Genomic DNA, 19,608 nt, shown 5'->3' with positions numbered 1-19,608 from the left:
GTTTTTCATGTGAAAACAATAGCTCCGTTCGAGAACCCGATAATTTTTGATAACTTCTGGAAGTCGTTCGTTTAGCCAGCAAAAGAAAACCGGAGAGAGACTACATTTGACAGTTATGAGATAGAGGAATTGCAAGTTTTTGCTAGAGATTTTTCCCCAGTAAAATCTTGCAAACCATAGCATACATTGCCAACTGGTTACTGATAACAAACAAAGTACCAGTACAATGTACAATGTAAAGTAAGCGAAAAGACCTATTAAGATCATGTTCCGAGAAAACATAACATATGAAACGTTTACGTTTGTATAACGGTAGTTTTACGTCACATTACGTTGTGTACAAACAAGACCTTTTGACACAAATTTATCCTATTGAATAAATTTGGAAGACCTAGATCTATTAGTATTTTATTATTTGATGCATCCAATGTAAGTAAATTGTTGTCCAATAATATTCCTCTTCTTATGGTCATACTTTTACAGTGTCAATGAGCCTGGATTGCAGATGGCTTCTTCGCAAGCACCAACTGTAGATCTGGATTCTGAAACATCGGATGCTGGGCAGTATCCTATGGAAGATTGTGGTTTTATGGATCCAGAAGTTCAGAGGATAATACTTTCGAACAGTGAAGATTCAAGGGAACATCCGATATATGGTTGGGTAGATATAACAAAGGACTTTAAATCGGCTTGTTCCGAACTTAGCTTAGGGGAATTGGCACAAGACAAGCTTTTTGGACTATTCGAAGCCATGTCAGCCATTGAAATGATGGATCCAAAGATGGATGTTGGTATGGGATACAATAAAAACGATACTGCACCCCATACTTTCGACTCAGCGGTCGAGGTAAGGATACATGATGTTCATCCATATAAAACGTCATAATAAGCTATTGTATAATCAAGGCAGGTGTACTGAAGTTAAACAATTTAACAAATGAAGAACTTATAGGCTTATTTGATGCATTATTCTCTTGTATTGTATCTTGGTTGGAGGGTAATTCCATGGATCAAGTTTTATTCACATGCTTGTACTTACATGCACCAGGGAAAATTGAAGATAAATCTCTAAAAGCTTTTGCACATGCGGTGCGACATCTAATTATTGTTGTCAAAAATATAATCATCTCCAGTAGCGTTAATGAGGAAGAAGATTTTCAGTTGTATGGCAATTCATCATTCTTGGCCCCCGAGGACACTCTCCAAGTGGCCAACATACCTAATATGCTAAAAGAGGCAGAAGATGAGCTCGTCAGACAGAGTAAGAACTCTGTCCAACCAGAGGACATTATGGCAGTGGTACATCGTTTAAGATTCATGCGCCATTTTTACCAAGCCATATATAGTTTTGATTGTGCAATGGTGTCCAAGGTGGACGAACCTACTATAAATGATATTTATAAACACTTGAATGCATCGCTAGAACTTACACCACAGATCAAGAAAACCATCGATAAGGGGACTCAACCAAAACCAGGATGTTCGTTTCGTTGACCTTATGTATGTAGAGGGCATCCAATTTATGTGATCTTTTCTTACAGCGGACTGTCCAAATCCCTTGGGATTTTCATCCAGGGTCCATGATCGAAGTCAGCCTCCAACTTTCCCTAGGAGTGTGAAAATGCGGGATCGCTTATCAAGTATCACTTTTCTTGAGGAACTAGTTCAACGCTTGAAGTACGCATGTAAAATTATCCGTATGCGTGATTATTATTCAAGTTTGGTATATTCCCATCCAGTCGCCTAAAGAGTTAATTTTATTAAAAAATTCTTATTTTGCAGAACTTTTTCATAGACTTCAGCCGTAGATCGGGTCAGTGCATATTGTCGCGCAGTGTCTTGCAAGGACTATTCTTGACTTGCCGACGATTAGTATTTGGAACTATCCCTGTGAAAGACTTTCTTTGGGACTCTGTTCGTGCCTTTAACTCTCCTCCGATTTTGAACCCAAAAAATCCTTTGGCCGCAGATCCAGATATACAAATGAGTTTAGACTCATTTTTCCGTTACTGCATTAGTACATTTACTCAATTTTTGCGTATCTGTGGTTTTAATCGCGCCCGACAACGTGATAAGTTAAGTCGATTCATAGAGAGTTTCGATTCGATACAAGTGGATGCGGCCAGACTAGATTCCCATCTAAGCATGTTGGCTAACGAAAAGGCCAACGAAGGAAACGAAGCTGCTGCAGCAACTCTGAAGTACAGTGCACAATTTGCGACATGGGTACTATACAATTGTTTTAGAGCCATGATGTTATACCTTATGTCTGGATTTGAGTTGGAACTATACTCAGTTCATGAGTTTTTGTACATATATTGGTAAGAGAATGGCTCAGCTAGAGGAATTTTGTTACTCATTTTAATTTTATTTCCACTAAAGGTATCCATATGAGCTACTAATTGGATTTATAGTTTCCGCTCTAACTCGTACCGAAAACAATCTCCTAGCTCAAGAAGAATATGAAAGGGAACAGCAAGCCAAAGTTCAGGCCAGCAGTTCGGCCAAGAATCGTAATAAACAAAAGCCCAAAAAGAACAAGAAGCAACAAAAGCCATATCGTCAAGAAATATTCTACTATCATGCATTATTAAGCATGTGTGGTGGTTTCTACAAAGCTATGGGTGCTCTGACTAAGGATGGAAGAATTCGCCAGCCTATGCCAAAATTCGATAGTGAAGAAATTCGTTTTAATCGTCGATTTGCTCCATTTGCCAATCTAACATCACCACCCCCGGTTTCTTATGAAGAATTCAAAAATATACGTGAACACATGATGAGATCACCTTCCTCGGAGATATATGCAATTGCAGCAAAACACTTTGATCAAGCTCGAAATGCATTGGAATCCATACAAAATCCAGAACAAGAGGCATGTGGATTAAATCAACAATGACAAAATCTAAATGACCAATACTTATGTTTTTGTCTGTTTTAGATACTTGATATGTTGCAGGTGGCCAAAGTGAATTATGTAGTGATGAATGTATTAGCCAAAGGTCATCAAAAGGATACAAAACGCCAACCAGATTTCGACTTTTCGAAGCATCGTCATTTCCCCATTATCAAATTAAATTAAACATGACAATTGCTAGGTTATCACCCTGGCATTTAAAGTAAAATAAAAGGAAGGGTCACATTTTTATTTTTGTGTTTCAGCTACATCTTGCTTTATAACAAATTCTTCTATGTAGCCTGTGTCCTGGGGTAGAGGGCAACTCTTGGGACATGTGTAAACAGCTAAGACACCCCAATCCACTGTAGTATCTTTAAGATAATTTAACATTTGGGGCATTATTTGAAATTCGTACTGCCTTGGGGAACCGCAAAGAGTACAAGGTGGTATATTGGTTAACGTATTCTCAATAGTTGTTTCTTTAGCGGCGATCCATAAAGGTTCTCCATTTCTCATGTACCGAATAACCTGCTTGGGAGCTTTGGCGCATTCTTTTCTAAATTTACGAAAACATTTATCATTCACATTCTCACAACCAGCGGCATACTTTTCTAGTTCAGATTCGGGAAGATTTTGGAATTGGCCCGCTTTCCCCGTCTGAACTAAGTTATCGAATTCTCGTAGTTGCTCCTGTTCATCAACTTCGTTTTTCTTTGAATTCTGTTCAGATTCTTCATCGTGATCCTCGTCAGGAGTATTCATACAAATTTCCCATTCTGGAAAAACAATCTCTTGAATGTATTCATTGTTTTCTGTCAGCTTTCCTGTTTTGTTTTCTGTAGAACATTGCTGTTTATGATATTTCCAATGTAATCGTTGATGCACAGCACCACAATAGTTAATTTTCCGGCAACGACCACATTGAAGTGCACCCAAGCATCCACATGTAGCACACAATTTAGTCGTGGGGGGAGCAACTTCTGGCTGTTGAATTGAAAAATATGATTAGTATCGAAGTTCGCTAACTCCTCAATACATTCACCAAAATATTACCGCAGCTACATCATCATCTGGGGGGATAGTGGAATAAAACTTGTTCTCCACAGGCAGTTGACTTCTCAAGACCGTTAAGATGTTATTGTCATTTGGAGTATCATAGCACGAACTAGTCCGGCAAATAAACACATAAATCGTTCTGTGGAAATTGTGCTCATCATCGAATGGAGCATAAATCTACAGCAGTAAAACAATGCATTCACATATAATCAAGATCAGTGGTACATTTAAAATCACCTGGCAAAGAAAACATTTTGGACTTCCACATTTCTTACAGCGCAATGTCTCCGTCGGTGGTAGTGCGCCTAAATGTAACCAAGCTGGTTTTCCTCCAATTTTACTAGGAAAGTTGGCATTGGTCAGCCACTTTGGTTCACATTGTTCAGCAAAACCCAAATCAATTTCTGCCATCACGGATAGAAAAACACGTTATGAGACTTCCCAAAAATAACATGAATTTTATATGTCAAAATCCGATGGAGACGCAAAAAAGCATGGTGACACACGAAAGCTATGATGGTATGAAGTAAACAAACACAGCTGATTCATAACATTAGCTGCGTTCGCTACCTAATAATTTGTAATAACGCAATATTTTAGTGCAAGTCTTTGCAAAACAGGGAGAATAACAAAATCGTGAAAACAACAGTATTTTTATAATCAACAATTTCAACACCTCTTAAAACTTTTACTCGCACAACAACTGAAAACATGGTTGCTGCCCATTGCAAAGTTGTCAGTCAGCAAAAATGTCTTTGAAGGTGCATAAATAGCATAATACCAATGAATTTCTTATGGAAAGGTGAATTTTCGGCCTAAGAATTAAAGATAAAATTTTCTCAACATTAACCTTCATATTAGGGTCGTCATTCGGGATTTGAAAATATAGAATAACGGGATCTCGAGATTTTTCAAGATTTTTTGGGCATTCAGAAATTTTCGGGATTTTTAAAATAATTTAAGTAATGACAATCTACAGCGCCAAAAAATTGTTGTACATGAAACCAATTTAGTATATTTCAATTTTAACGAACACCTAGTCCAACTCAACAAGAAAAAAAACATAAACAATTATGACAAAAACCAAATTTCATATCACTATCTTATTCAGCACAAACACTTTAAAGATTTTGATTATATTCACTTCCAAATTTATTTGGAAATTTACGGCGCTTCTGAGAATCCCAACTACATCGAAAACAGTCATATACGATATCCAAAACTTCTCGCAAAAGCGCCGTCACTATTGAGAAGTTGTACCACGCCAAGTTACTAAAAGTATCGCATGAGTGCAATTGTTAGCCCCTTCAAACTATCAGAAAAAGTGAATTTTAAGATAAAAGAATCAATGTGGTCAAGTAAAACACGATTGCATAGATGTTTATTAATGTTTATTAATTCATTTCATACTTTTTGATACACTTCTCCCATCACAGTTGGCGATTGTTGTAGTGTCACTTACGAGTCTGTGGTAGCGATGAGGATGAAATGGAACTTTTTAATGTTGGCAGGGCTTCCTCATCGCTACCACAGACTCGTAAGTGACACTACAACAATCGCCAACTGTGATGGGGGAAGTGTATCAAAAAGTATGAAATGCTCATGAAAGTATTTTGCCATCACTATTGTTACAATAGCCATTTTATATTTTGTGAAACACCAAGCGCAACTAGCTTATTATAATTTATTTAAATAAAAACGATAATAAAGTGCTGAAAACATAGTTATTACGCTTAAAATTGTGAAAGGTATGTGGTGAACAATTTTCTACTTTCCAAATGGAATAAAGTGATTGTTTTTTCAGATATTTTTCCAGACACGCTGCCTCCATCGAGAATAAACAAACGGCTGATAGATGCTGCAACATGTAACTTGCTACGTGTAAATCAACATCGTTCTTTTATTAATGAAAAAATTATGTTAAATGTGATGAGATAAACAAAAAAATGTTATATTTATAAGAATTTATAAATGTTTAATCAATTTAATAAACATCTACACAATCGTGTTTTATTTGACCACAATGATTCTTTTACAACTACCTTAAAGTGCACTTTTGATAATTTGAAGGGGCTCTTTTCGGCGTCGTTCTAAATTTATTAAAAAGGCACCTACCCTGCCAACATTTTTTGAATTTGGGGACTCTCTTGAGAATCCCCACTACGTCGAAAACAATCATATACGACATCAAAAACTCGTCGGAAAAGCGCCGTCACTATTGAGAAGTTGTACCACGCCAAGTTACTACAAAAATGTTTCGCATGAGTGCAATTATTAGGTGCCTTTATAGATCAATTTAGAACGACGCCAATAAGGGACCCTCCAAACAATCAGAAAAAGTGCATTTTAAGATAGTTGTAAAAGAATCATTGTGGTCGAGTAAAACACGTTTGTTTAGATATTTATTAATTTGATTAAACATTTACAAATTCTTAAAAATATAACATTTATACCACTATCACATTACGTTTAACATAATTTTTGGCATTAATGATGATGTTGAGTTACAAGTAGCGAGTTACATGTTGCTGCGTCTATCAACCAGTGTTTTTATTCCATGGAGGCAGCGTGTCTGTAAAATATCTCAAAAACAATCACTTTATTCCATTTGGAAAATCACCAAATTGTTCACCAATATACCTTTCACAATTTTAAGCGTATAATCTATGTTTTCAGAACTTTATTTTCGTTTTTATTTAATTAAAATATAACAAGCTGGTTGCGCTTGGCGTTTCACAAAAAAAATGGCTTTTTTAACAGTAGGGATGGCAAATTACTTGCATGTACTTTTTGATGTACCTTTTCATGATGGTTGAAGTGACATTTACGAGTCTGTGGTAACGATGAGGTTGAAATGGAACTTTGAAATGCTGGCAGGGTAATAATTGCACTCATGCTATACTTGTTTGTAGTAACTTGGCGTGGTACCACTTCTCAATAGTGTCGGCGCTTTTGCGAGAAGTTTTGGATATCGTATATGACTGTTTTCGACGTGGTGGGGATTCTCAGAAGCGCCATCAAATTCAAAAAATGTTGGCAGGGTAGCAAGGCATATTAATATGCCTTGGCAGGGTAGTAGCCCATTCACAATAGCCACTCGCTGGAACCTCATATAATCAATCGAGGAAGCTGCTGCCGCTGATATCTCGAGAAATGGGAGAAAAAATAAAAATATAAAATAAGTTCTTATATTTTTTTTTTCAAAGTTTTCTAGTTTATAGAATTATCGGCCCCGTCGTTAGATTCGGTCAGACATTCTTGCTGTTGTTTTGAAAATCGCAGAATTGGCTACATTTTTAACTGTCAAAAATTGCACAAAGTTGTCATTAGAGATATTTACATGTGTGTGTACGTTTGTGTTCGTTCATTGTACAAGAAGAGAAATACGGACTACGCACATCAAATACAGATAATTGATAAATATATTTTTATGAAAATACTTCCTGGAAAACAAGAGATTCGGTACGCGGAAACAGTATCCAGTGAAATAAATATCGATATTTTGTATTAAAATATCATACATAAGAATTGTGAAAAGTGTTCGGAGTAGTAGATAAAATGAAGTTTTGAAGGAATTTATGCAATAGATTTTTCCAACAAGTATGTATAAGAATGATAACATTCTTTAGCAAAAAAAGAAACAAAAAACACAAAAAACTTTCATGTCTTTGAAATCACATAACAGTGTAATACCACCCAAACATCGATCGCCTCTTTTCACCCTGTACCCTGATGCACAAGTGGGATGTGTATTACTCATACCCTTTGTTTAGTAGTCATATTAATGAAAATTACCGAAAATAATAAACAAATATGGAAACCGCAGTTACCTTATCAATATGATATGAAGAGAAAGTGAATTCGCCCCACATCAAGCTGCAAAAGAAGCAAGTATCTTGAATCAAAATAGCTGGATTTTCTATTCATATTTATTTTCTAAAAGCCCCTTCTCTCTCCACAGATTAAAAATAACATGTAGAACAACCTGCTTGTTCATTATAATCTATTGCTCTTAAGAATGCGTTTTGTTCAGTCATATTTTGCTTTGCTGCTAATATTGGCCGCACGTTGTCAGGCTTTCTTGCCTGCTCGTCATTATCTCACAGCCATATGCCAGGAACTACTACTACTACTACTGTGAATGTATGGCCCTACTTTTCTCTTCAATTGAAACTTTGCCAATTTTAATGTTGTCTTCTGTTGATGACGATATGACGACAGCAGAGACACCAAGCCAGCTATTTATACCCACAATATATGCGAATGATGTTCAAATAGACCCAATCGAATTTCAACAGAAATTTGCATTCGTTTATTGTTATTAGGTTGAAAATTACAAAAATGAATGATGTTTGAGAGAAAACACATTTGCCATATGTGTCACAACCGTTTAGGGCCTAAGAAGCGGTCTAATAATAATCATCGCAATTGATAAGCAAGAGCTATTCTGTTATATTTTACAACACAGCCATAATATAAATAGCTATCCTATTCGATAATTTTTATAGGAAAGTTTACAAGTTTTCGGAATAAAACTTGCATTTGTTATCTTGGAAGTATTGGTAAATGTTTAATATACCTGACGTAGTGAAAACCAACGGATAATCACAAATCAATCTACTTTCCGAACAAATTTGAAAGAAACAAACTTTTAATCTTAAGAAAGTTATTGTTCCCCGTCGAAGAATAAGATGTAGACATTGTCGTGACAGTTATATCCAAAGACAATAAACTCTAGGAAGATAGGAAATTGGCTACTGAGGAGATCAAACCATTTACCGTGTTAGTTTCATACTTTTCGTTTATCGAACCAAACGCGTATACGACAAGTATTGACATAGCATTAAAATGCAAATAAAAAGAAATTAAGTGCACGAAATATATTTTCCATTAAGGGGGAAAATGTAATTTTTTGTTGTTGCCTAAAATTTAACATTGTTTTATTAAGAAAATTATGTTTTTCATTTAAAAAAATAAAAACGAAAAATAAATAAAAAAATTACAAACATATAAATATGGAACTAACATGATAAATGCAACATTTGGTATGAAGCAAGCCAATTTTCTATCTTCCAAAAGTTTATTGTCTTTGGTTATATCTTCCGTTTGCTGCAAATTTTTTATTTTCACTTTAGTTCAACATTTGCTAGGAAAAGCCTAGGATCCCATAAGGAAATATGAAAGACATGATGCAATGATTGGTACGCCCTCAGATATCACTCCTGATATCTGCTATAACGGGTCGCTGCCTGATAGGCGATTTTGCAAAAACTATTGGCGCGAAGTATAATGACTATTGTATGAGCTGTCATGATGCGGAGAAAAAGGAATCAATTAAACACCTCTTGTGTGAGTGTCCTGCATTTTGTGTAAAGCGCAAGCAACTTTTAGGAGCATATAGCTTCAGATTACTGGCGGATCTGGAAAACGTTAACTTAAGCAGTCTGCTAATGTTTTTGGAACAATCTAGTTGGCTCAACAAAGAAAAATAATCAAGAAGGTTCAGCGGTTAAAACTAGAAGTGCCCATATGTAATAGGTACTTTCAGTTAATGTGGTATCACAAGTGAGCCTGAATCTTAATTGGGCTGCCACTTTAACCTAACCTAACCTTGGTACGCCCGGTTTCGGCGGAACGTCGATAAGTTTTTTGACTATGCTTTATCTCCTCTCGATAGTCGTGATGACATTTTAAAACTTCATGGACTCAGCTATAAACTGGTCGGCTTTGAAGTCCACTATCTGTTATCAATGACTTATATCACAGTCATTTTAGTTCCGCAGGAATATGTGGGACCGTGATTAACCTAGCTAACAAATTCCTTTTATAATCCCTGGGTTGTTCCTATTGGCACCTGTCGGCAGGCTGAGAATTGGCAATGTTTGTGTTGTGTAGTAATTGGCTAAAAATTAATACTTCCCAGGTTTTCAATTTCAAGCTAAAAATATTTGAATTTAAACAATTTTGCAGATATCAATTATATGTACGGTACATAGATATTTTTTGGCCACACATCCAAAAAATGGAGTTGTCAGAGATACTAAGATGTGAAACGTCAAACCAATGAGTGTCCTTTATAAATGATAATTTGCATCCAATCCTCAGTCATCACGTTAATAGATTTTCAAGAACCTGGCCATAAATTCTTGGATTTGGGAAACATAAAGAGTCCAAGGTTTAAATAGCAGTTTAACTGTCTGAGTATTGTGTACTCCCCTTGGAACATTATACATCTGACATCATCTTTTATTAGTGATATTTCAGTATGGGGAACACTTCAGTAATTTGGTTCTTTGAGTAGAAACCAAGAAAACTTATGTGATTTACATTGTTCAACAGGGCATAGAAATTAAAAAAAAAAACTTTAATTGTGTACGATTTTATTTCCATTTTTGAGAGATGTTTGGTGTTCAGAGTGTCCAGAGTGAGAGGTTCCACTGTACTTCAATTTATTATTGACGATCAGATTGAGTGGTTGTAAACAATTTGAAATTAATTTATTTTTTTTCAGCTCTAACAAACATAGCATTCTATATTACCATATTATAAGAAGATACGCAGAATGTCGGATTTTCTGCCAAGAGATATTTTACCCGATTTGTGGGATGAAATATTAAAACTTCACTGGACATACTTGGAGACTGAAGAAAGCATACAAAAATTGGAGGAACGCAAAAAATTGGAAGGTATAAACAATCGATTTATAAAAACCATATGCAAAACTGAAATGGGTATTTCTTTTTTGTAGGCTGCTTAAAGGAATTGTTGTGTATGGTACAGCATGATCGAAAATTTTTTCTCCCTGAGACAGCATTGGTTTTAAAAAATTCTATACGTGAATTGAGTGATTTCAATGGCCAAAAGGCCATATCCGCATTCGAAGCTATAAGTCAGTATGCAAATAATTTGTTTACAAAGCCTTGGCGTAAGGAATTTCGCATTTTAAAGGTATATAGTAGAGTTGGATTTTATTTTTCATACGTATTTCTTTATTGTTTGATTGTTGTTTTTTGTAGACATATTCGGGTTTTTATCAACATGAAATCAAGACAAATTTAGCCGATGCTGAAAAACTCTTCGAAGCTATGGGCTATCGTCGTTTATCGGATGACACTTTAATTTTAGATGGTCCCATTTGTCCTGATCAAGTAACGAATGTATCACGTGATGCCATGACAGCTTATGTAGAATTGCAAATAATGAAAAATGTTTACATGGCACTGGATGCTAATGGTATGACAACGTCATGGTTGGATATTTTTCGCTATCGAGAGAATCACATTGGTACGTATCGGACATGAATAAATAGCCTTTTAAGTAATAGTTCTTGAAGAATTGACCACAGAATATAACTTGTATTGGTAGAATTGATTTATAATCCTAGAAACGTTTAATTTTTAAATTGATTCAATTAATTGTTGAATTAACACCAGCAATTCGATAACATTGAATCAAGTAGTTTCCATTAAAACTTGAGTAATTAACTTAAAAAATGAAAATAGCCATTTGTCTTTATTAAATTCCTTTAAGAAGGACCTACTTTTAAATATTGCCAATGGGTCAGACCAGGAGAAGCATGACATACTCAGGGAACGATTGCAATGAGAATAATAATTTTTCTCCTCTAGTGCTGAATGATAATTAAATTTATTAAATTTTTATGGACAGTCGTCCATTTGTCTTGTTCAGTATATTTCTAAAAAAATAGTGTATGCCCATTTAAAAATTTTAACACTTTTGTTATCATATATATTGTAATATTTTTTTTAATGTTATCAAAGTGATATAAACATTAAAATCGGATTAAACATTTAATCGCTGTCGTATGAACGACAAAAAGGACGACACTGATAGTCACATGTTTATGGCAATCATAATTTCTCTGCCTAGTTAACATCCTATGCTGAAAATTCGTTCTAAATAAATATTTCGTAATATATACACCCATGTTCCGATATCCACTTCAATTTCACTTCCACTATTCACGTCAAATCCACGAACGTGAAAATTTGGTTTTCTTAATTCCACGTTCTTTTTTGAACTTTTCTGTAACCAGCTGGGTTGCACAAATCACCCAAAAATTCACTAAGGCGGAAATCAAAATAAGTGGAATCAATAGACTTACTATAATTTTTTTTTGATTAAAAATGACGCAGTTTTAATAAAACTCATGTATTAAATATAAAACATTTCAAATTTTTTACGCGAGTACATTTTTTAACCTGAAATACACCCATCTTGGACATAATTCAACTTTCACCAAGACTTTTGCAAGTGAATTGATTTCACGAAAATTCCGATGAAAGTGGATTGAAGGACACGAAAATCGTGGAATTGATTCACATTCACCTGGAAGTGGATTTGGGAACATGGGCAATATATTCACAAAAATATGGAAATGTTTGTTAAGGTCGGCAGTTTTACCTAATAAAATTATTTGAATTAAAAAAGTTTTCATTTGATTTGAAATATAATTCATGCATAACCTTCTGCTATATCGACCACTGCTTCTCAGCTCACCTCGTCTGACCCTAATCGACACTGTTTTCTTATTTCGTTTTCATCTTCGCTATAATGCTTTTATTTTCAGGTGGTATTTCTCAAGCTATCAAAGACTTAATATATGCTAATGAAGAGAAACGTTTTCGTGCCAGAGAAAAGGCTTTGGCCGGTGGCGATAATTATGGTTATATAGATGTACAAGGTCCGACAAATGTTGGCTCATCTCGCCCTTCTCAATGTCAATGTGGCAATATGCAGTATCAAATACCGCAACCACCAAGACAAAGGATGACGAATGGTCCTTGTTGCTCGCATGAATTTCAACAACACCAGCAACGTAATCATCCAGTGTTTAGTAATATAAATTATTCAAATTCAAATTATCATCATCATCACCCACCAGTCATGGCAAGCGGAGGCGTATCTGTTGGTTATCTACCTCACTCTAGAAGTCTGGAACATTATGGAGAACCGTCGAATATGCATCAACATTCAATGTTGCCACATCGACATTCGTTTGATCACCAACAGCAAGGATGTAGTTCCCATATGCCACATACAAGTTATGGGCAACAACAAAGGCTGCACAATTCTATGCAACAACAGCATCAATTTTATCGCAACCCGGCTCAACATTTCTATGAATCTCCTTATGATTGTATAGATGAGAATTCTTTGGGTGGTAGCAGTATATCGTATGCTGCTGTTGCTGCTTCTTCAACAGGCGGAGGAGCAGACATGGCTGGAAGCTCGGCGATGAATTATAACATAAATGGGGCAACTTATGCCAAACCTTATAACGTATCGGGTAATCGCTTTCCTCTGCCTTATAGTATTTCCAATCAACTATCCGCTCCTCACAGTGGTCTGGAGAACTCCTATGTTCCAGACAATCCCTTGTATTCGCAAGTCTCAAAAATGGCGCCCCAAGGCTATGTGATGAATCAGACATCAGGTACAATGGGTGGAGGATCGGGTTATGCACCGCATCCTCAGCATAAACCAGTATCAGTCGCTCTTCAAAATTCTGCTGTGCCCAAAAGTATCGGACAACGGCAACAGCATTATTTGTCGGAACATTTGATAGATTTTGAAGATCCTTCTATTATACCACCCCCTCCAGCAGATCAATTTGATCCATACCATCAAAATTACAACCACGATATATCCAAAACAAAACGAACCAACCGAATAAGTGAATCGGAAGTTCCGGGAAATTATCAACCGAGAGACCTTAACTACGACCATGGTCATCCAGATATGTATGTGTACGCTAAGCCAATACCAAAAGAAAATCGACAGACGCAAAAATCACTACAAAATTCCATGAATAAGTCATCATATGGACGGAAAATATCAGCCGCTTCATCATCCGAAAGAGAAACTGGAGATACTACTGATTTTAATTACGAATCGGCTAATGATGACTTTACTATGATACCCAGGCATCATCGTCAGCATTCACCGACGCAATTTAGCAAGAATCAAGATGGTGTGGGATCGTATGAGTCGTGGAATTATGTTTTTCAAAATCTGGAGCGTACCTCCTATACAAAAGACTTGGGTGATAGAGAAGACCTGTTAGTGAAATCATTGGATTTGGATTCAATGAATATAACAAGCGATGCCGCAACAGCCAGTCAAATGAATACAGGAGAGAAAAGGAGATCCTACTATAGAGAAACGGATAATAATAGCACTGTGCAAAACCTTCAACAAAATACAAAGCAAAAGAATAGTAGAGGAACATCTCCGCCACCCACTAGTAATTCGAATAACACCAAGCAAAAAGCCCAGTTGGACAATAAACAAAAATTGAAATCGTCGTTGAAGCAACCCCCCACATTATCCACAAGCAACAATGCTAAACACCAAGTAAATAGCAACAGAAAACCTACGAATTTCCCCAAAACAAACGACAATAAACCAAACAAACCCAATATGGAGAACAATAACTCCTTGGCTGGTAGCAGCAACAAACCGAATAAGAAATCTGCCTCCTATCCATCAACACAAACAACAGCGAAAATACGGCCCCCAGAGGTATCCATGACACCGGCTACTCCTCCTGCGGTAACAGAACACATTGTGACGGGCAAAAATGAATGGAGTTGTCGTTCTTGTACTTTCATTAATCCGGACACAGTACGAATTTGTGAAATGTGTTGTCGAACGAAAGACAATAACTTAAATGCTCCATCATCGACGGGTAGTAAATCAACACAGTCAGTAAACCATACGGCACCAACTTGTGTTTAGGAACGGCATCCAAAAATCCAATGTCGCACCATTGAAAATATGATGTACCTGCGCGCTGACTGGAGAGACAACAAATCCAATGCAAATCTATTACTGGTAAATAGATACGGATCGATCAATGATTTTAATTATGGTTTCGAAGTCCTTGTCACCAAAACGACGATAAAAATAGTACACATTATTATGTTTTTATGTTTTTAGCAGTTAAGATCTATCAACACGAATTTGATCTTGTCACTGAAAGGACTGAAGAATTTATTAAGAGTAGTCAGAGAATAGAGTGTGGCAAAATCCTCTACAAAGATAACAAACTAAAATTAACATAGCAACAATAAACCAGGCTTTAAATGAACTCTATTTTTGAATTTTATGAAATGTTGCATAAATACAAATTACAAAGCCCCATAACTATAGTAAGAGTAACACCATTTTCACAAAATTCATCATTGTGAAGAGGATGGAGAGAGAAAAGAAAGTTAATTTTACAAAACTTAAATGAAAATTTTTCAAACAAAAATGTGCCAAATTACGAGAATATGATGCAAGGAAGGAGGTTTTGCCCTGCTTCGTTATAATTAAAGAGCTTGTAAAATTTTCACTCAAAATTTGTAGAATATTGTAAATAGATAAATCACAACAACATACATCACACCCCCCTCCTTGTATTCATCTTTGTCATAATTAAGTCGTACATAGTACAGAAAAACGTATATCATTTTAATACTTACATTGCATCATAATTAGATTACAAACAAATATCAAATAAATATTAATAATATGTGAATTCATTCATGTACTACATGTAAGTTTTCCAGAATGTGCCTCCCCGTTTCTTTAGCTTTAGTTCTGTTTGTGTTATTTCTTTTATGTAACCAAAAAACAAAAATGAATCAATGTAATAATAACTTTGCTTTTGTTATTTCAGTTAGTTGTTGTTATCAAAAGATAATACAGATTATCATAATAATAACATTGTTTGTTTGTGTGTGTGTGTGTGTGTGTTCAATTCTAATATTGCAAAATGTGTATGACACTGCTCCTAATTATTCTGCATACATTTGTTGGGTTGAATCCAATTGTATATTCCTTTTTAGCACATTCCATTTCCAAAATAGTTACATATGTCTTATGATCATTTGACGGCGTAATAAAATCGAATATTCACGATATCAAATTCTTTTTCAGAAGAAATACAATCGAGTTTCGATAACAGAAAATTATATACTGATTTCCAATTTTGATAATTAAAGATTAGTTAAAAAAGTCTTGTCAAAGAACGGATTTAATTTCAAGAAAGATCATGTGACTCTAAGCCCTCTTAAATATAAATAGATGCACGGACAAATATTTATTACTTTTTTTTAACAAATTATAAAGGAAATGCAAGATTTCATTGTTTTCTGTGACTATGGTGCCCTTGTGGTGCCCTATGTTCGGTTAGTCCGTTACGGTTTCGCTACCTACCAAGCCTAAAGCTACGGTGATAAAAATTAATCTGAACCTAAGCTAGTCGAAAATGTCACTCCATTTTTTCATAACATATAATGTCAACTCGTGACTTCTGATTCAATCACGAAATTAATTGATCCAATTAATTTTTTAATTGAAATGTCTTCAATCACAGAAATGATAGTATCAATTAAAACAATTAATTGAAGGTCAATTAAAAAATTAATTGATACCTTTTGAGATTGATGTTTGTTTCAATTAAAAAATTTGTTGAATTAATAAAATTTTTAATTGAATATTTTTTAAAACTCAATTAAAATTTTAATTGGAAAAAGCCATTATTTTATTAGGTTAGGTTCACTGTTCAGTCCATTGTGATACCACAGTGGTGAACTTCTCTCTTATCACTGAGTTATTTTATTTCGTACATACATCCAAAATTTAGCTATAGAGAATCGCATAGTTATGCACATCACAAGAAGTTCTTTTAAACTTTATAAAAAAAAGATTAATAATATTTTTTTAATTTTTTAATATATAAGAAATAGACCGATACAAACCATACACGCATTGTTTTTGTTTGAATCACAAAATTAGCGGATTCACTAATTTTTTTATTGAAATGTCTTTTAATCGTGAAAATGATATCAATCGCCCATTTTTATAGAAAATGACAGATTCATCGCGTACCCTCAGTGTGTCTTTTTCAAATTCAGTTAAGTGATTAATAGAAAATATGTCGGTGATAAGTCCTAAAACATGACACGTACCCTCAAATGTATCATTTTCAAATTCAATTAAGTGATAGATTGAAAATATTTCGGTGATAATTTTTGTGGGACGTTTGGTTCCGTTTTTTTAACACATCGTTTTCGGAAAAATACGGTTTGAAAATTCATTAGGGTGTCCATCAATTTTTTTTGCCGTAAACTCAACGAGAGCCTTACATAAAAATTAGACCGAAGCCGAGAACTCAGTCGAGATCTAGGACAAAGATTTTCGGCATTTATACATTCAAAACAGAGATGATAAACAAGATTCTTGAAATTTAACTGAATCAGGTATGAAAAGGTACTTTTTTAATACGAAAATGAATCTTATTCGGATGCATACGTACTATTTAACACCGATATATTGTATATTCTCTGCATAGGCAATCATGTCCCTCAGGCTTTAGGCTTGCACAAATCACAGTTTCTCTTTCCCAATTGACTGTAAGAATAAATTGATTTTGAATAGCTTTCATATTTAAATTTATAAACTTAAAGAAGGTTGAAAAAGTACCAAATGAGTCGTGGGGGGAGGGGGGGTACCATGGTACTTATTTCACCGAAATTGTATCAAAAAAGTACAAAAGTGTCAATTTTACACCAAAAAAATTTCCGAAAATTTTTCTAATTAAAGTCTTAATTGAGATTTAAAAAATATTCAATTAAAAATTTAATTGATTCAACAAATTTTTTAATTGACACAAAAATAAATTAATTTTTTGATTGACTTTCAATTAATTTAAAAATAATTGGATCAATTAATTTCATGATTCATCAAATTTAGTGGAATAGTACCGCGAATGGACCAGAGCCGAGGACTCGGTCGGGTATCAAATTAAAGATTTTGAACATTAACAGACGACGAATATCACGAAACTGACATTGATTTTGTGTAAAAATCATTAATGCAATTCGATTAAAAATTTTACAGTTGGGCCCTGTTCGGAAGTAATGACAAGAATATGACATATATGCGATGAGCAAAAGTCTTACAAGCCCCTGGGCCAATTGTTCGATAGATTGGAATAATAATAGCCTACCATATTGAACGGGAACAGATAAAGTGTTCGGCATTGAGGGCCGCCTCAAACCTATGAAATGATCTTGAAGAAGTTTTTGCTTAAGAGATCGGTCAGGACTTTAAATTCACATTTTGGTCCACTAACACACAGACACACAAAGTATAATCTAAGTGTTTTTATTTATTATTATTATTTTTTTATTAATTTTATTAAATAACATATTCCAACTGATTCATTTTCTTCTTGGAACAACTATTTGATTACCCATTTGAAATCTACTTAACTATATAGAATATACAACGTATTTATGCATACTACCTACCTGTATTTCTATTTAAAACTAAAAGAAGAATCCTATTGACATAAACCAACATAAAATAAACAGGAGTAATATGACTTAAAGAAAAAGATAAATAAAAAAAGTAAGATGTATATGTTTTATATATAAATAGACTAGAATTTTCATAAAAAAAACTTGACTCACAACTCACCACAGTAAACCACAAACCACACCATCACTATCACTACAACAAAAAGAATATAATACAGATGCCAAAAAAGAAAACATTTATTTGGCTATTTTTCATAAGAATTTCAACTAAAATCTTGTACAAGTTTACATTTTTAGAAGACCTCATACACCCATATATTTAAACTTTAAAACAAAAACACTTGATTATCGAATCAGTATAAACGTTGTTACACCCTATCACACTTCTACGCGTTAAACATCATATGGTGAAAAAAAAACTATGTGGTGTATTTGAACGTTGTATTTTTTGAAGTATATATAAATTTCAGAAGCATTTGTTCATTTTATTCAGACACTAGTATTCATTTTGTACAAAACCAAAATAAGAAAAAAAAAACATACAAATAAAATTAAACATATATTTAATATTTAATAACGCGGGTAACGTTACGAATGATTTCTCCGTAACATAATGGTTGTTAAAGCACCCAAGGGATTTAACTTTGGGTGGTGGTAATAAAGTGAAAAAATAATTTTCTTAATAATACATATATGTATATTTAAAAGGAAAAAAACATTTTGAATGCTTTAAGTATTTTAAAACAAAAACACAAAAGGATAAAAGTAATATCGAGCGGATGTTGAAAATAAAAGTACCCAATACGTTTATAAAACTTACTCTGTTATACATAAAGTCACACAATTCGCATTATAATAAAACAGACAAAATACTTAGATAAAACACGAATTTAGCTCGAATTTTTTTTGGTATATTGTGGAATACATTTTCCCAGGTAAGTTTGAAGGATTTATATATATTGTTGGTCCACTGGCTTTAGTATGGAATATGCTACTTCAATAAACTAAATATTTAAAAATTCAGTAAAATTATGATCTGGTAGTTTCTTAAGGAAGCCCGATGAAAAACGCAAATCGGCCACTGTTTACTAAAATAGTACGGAAGATCAATGTGAAACAACCATAAAAGAAAATGTAGGTAGATTTGCAGCATGATAGAAACAAGTTAATAATTTTAGTCAAATTAAAGAAAATTTATTCAAAATAATAAGAAAATTTCATATTTTCAAAAAGAAAATTGGAGTTATAAATTGTTCAATATCTTTAGCGTTTTCTAAATAAAGGGTGGTTAACATTTCAAGGGTCGATGTTGATTTTGAATAA

The 19,608-nt window shown here is 34.2% G+C and overlaps 3 protein-coding genes and 1 long non-coding RNA gene across 6 annotated transcripts; 2 read left to right on the top strand and 2 right to left on the bottom strand.

Annotated features, from left to right (window-relative positions):
• Positions 1 to 300: 300 nt before the first annotated feature.
• Positions 301 to 3,145, top strand: Naa35 (N-alpha-acetyltransferase 35). The gene is made up of 7 exons (XM_075309342.1): positions 301 to 429; positions 484 to 847; positions 907 to 1,480; positions 1,542 to 1,723; positions 1,783 to 2,321; positions 2,383 to 2,872; positions 2,939 to 3,145. Exons 1-7 carry the CDS (start codon positions 419 to 421, stop codon positions 3,077 to 3,079), a joined length of 2,301 nt encoding a protein of 766 aa, XP_075165457.1. The 5' UTR covers positions 301 to 418; the 3' UTR covers positions 3,080 to 3,145.
• Positions 3,089 to 4,453, bottom strand: Zfrp8 (Zinc finger protein RP-8). The gene is made up of 3 exons (XM_075309343.1): positions 4,190 to 4,453; positions 3,950 to 4,129; positions 3,089 to 3,880 (listed from the first exon to the last, which is right to left on the bottom strand). Exons 1-3 carry the CDS (start codon positions 4,361 to 4,363, stop codon positions 3,143 to 3,145), a joined length of 1,092 nt encoding a protein of 363 aa, XP_075165458.1. The 5' UTR covers positions 4,364 to 4,453; the 3' UTR covers positions 3,089 to 3,142.
• Positions 4,454 to 6,321: 1,868 nt separating this feature from the next.
• Positions 6,322 to 7,040, bottom strand: LOC142237885 (uncharacterized). The gene is made up of 2 exons (XR_012722589.1): positions 6,593 to 7,040; positions 6,322 to 6,535 (listed from the first exon to the last, which is right to left on the bottom strand). It is a non-coding gene; the product is annotated as an uncharacterized LOC142237885 (long non-coding RNA).
• A 268-nt stretch (positions 7,041 to 7,308) lies between these two features.
• Positions 7,309 to 19,174, top strand: tamo (PUB and ZnF_RBZ domain-containing protein tamozhennic). 3 transcript variants are annotated; one of them, XM_075309338.1, is made up of 5 exons: positions 7,309 to 7,552; positions 10,464 to 10,638; positions 10,701 to 10,900; positions 10,969 to 11,236; positions 12,543 to 19,174. In XM_075309338.1, exons 2-5 carry the CDS (start codon positions 10,515 to 10,517, stop codon positions 14,711 to 14,713), a joined length of 2,763 nt encoding a protein of 920 aa, XP_075165453.1. In that variant the 5' UTR covers positions 7,309 to 7,552; positions 10,464 to 10,514; the 3' UTR covers positions 14,714 to 19,174. The 3 variants fall into 3 exon arrangements, with proteins under 3 accessions (XP_075165453.1, XP_075165455.1, XP_075165454.1); XM_075309340.1 differs by having other exon boundaries at positions 7,342 to 7,414; XM_075309339.1 differs by lacking the exon at positions 7,309 to 7,552 and adding an exon at positions 8,498 to 8,514.
• Positions 19,175 to 19,608: the final 434 nt, after the last annotated feature.

The sequence above is a fragment of the Haematobia irritans genome, chromosome 5, assembly GCF_050003625.1.
Source record: "Haematobia irritans isolate KBUSLIRL chromosome 5, ASM5000362v1, whole genome shotgun sequence".
Lineage (NCBI taxonomy): Eukaryota > Metazoa > Arthropoda > Insecta > Diptera > Muscidae > Haematobia > Haematobia irritans.
This window is presented reverse-complemented; position numbering and strand designations above follow the sequence as displayed.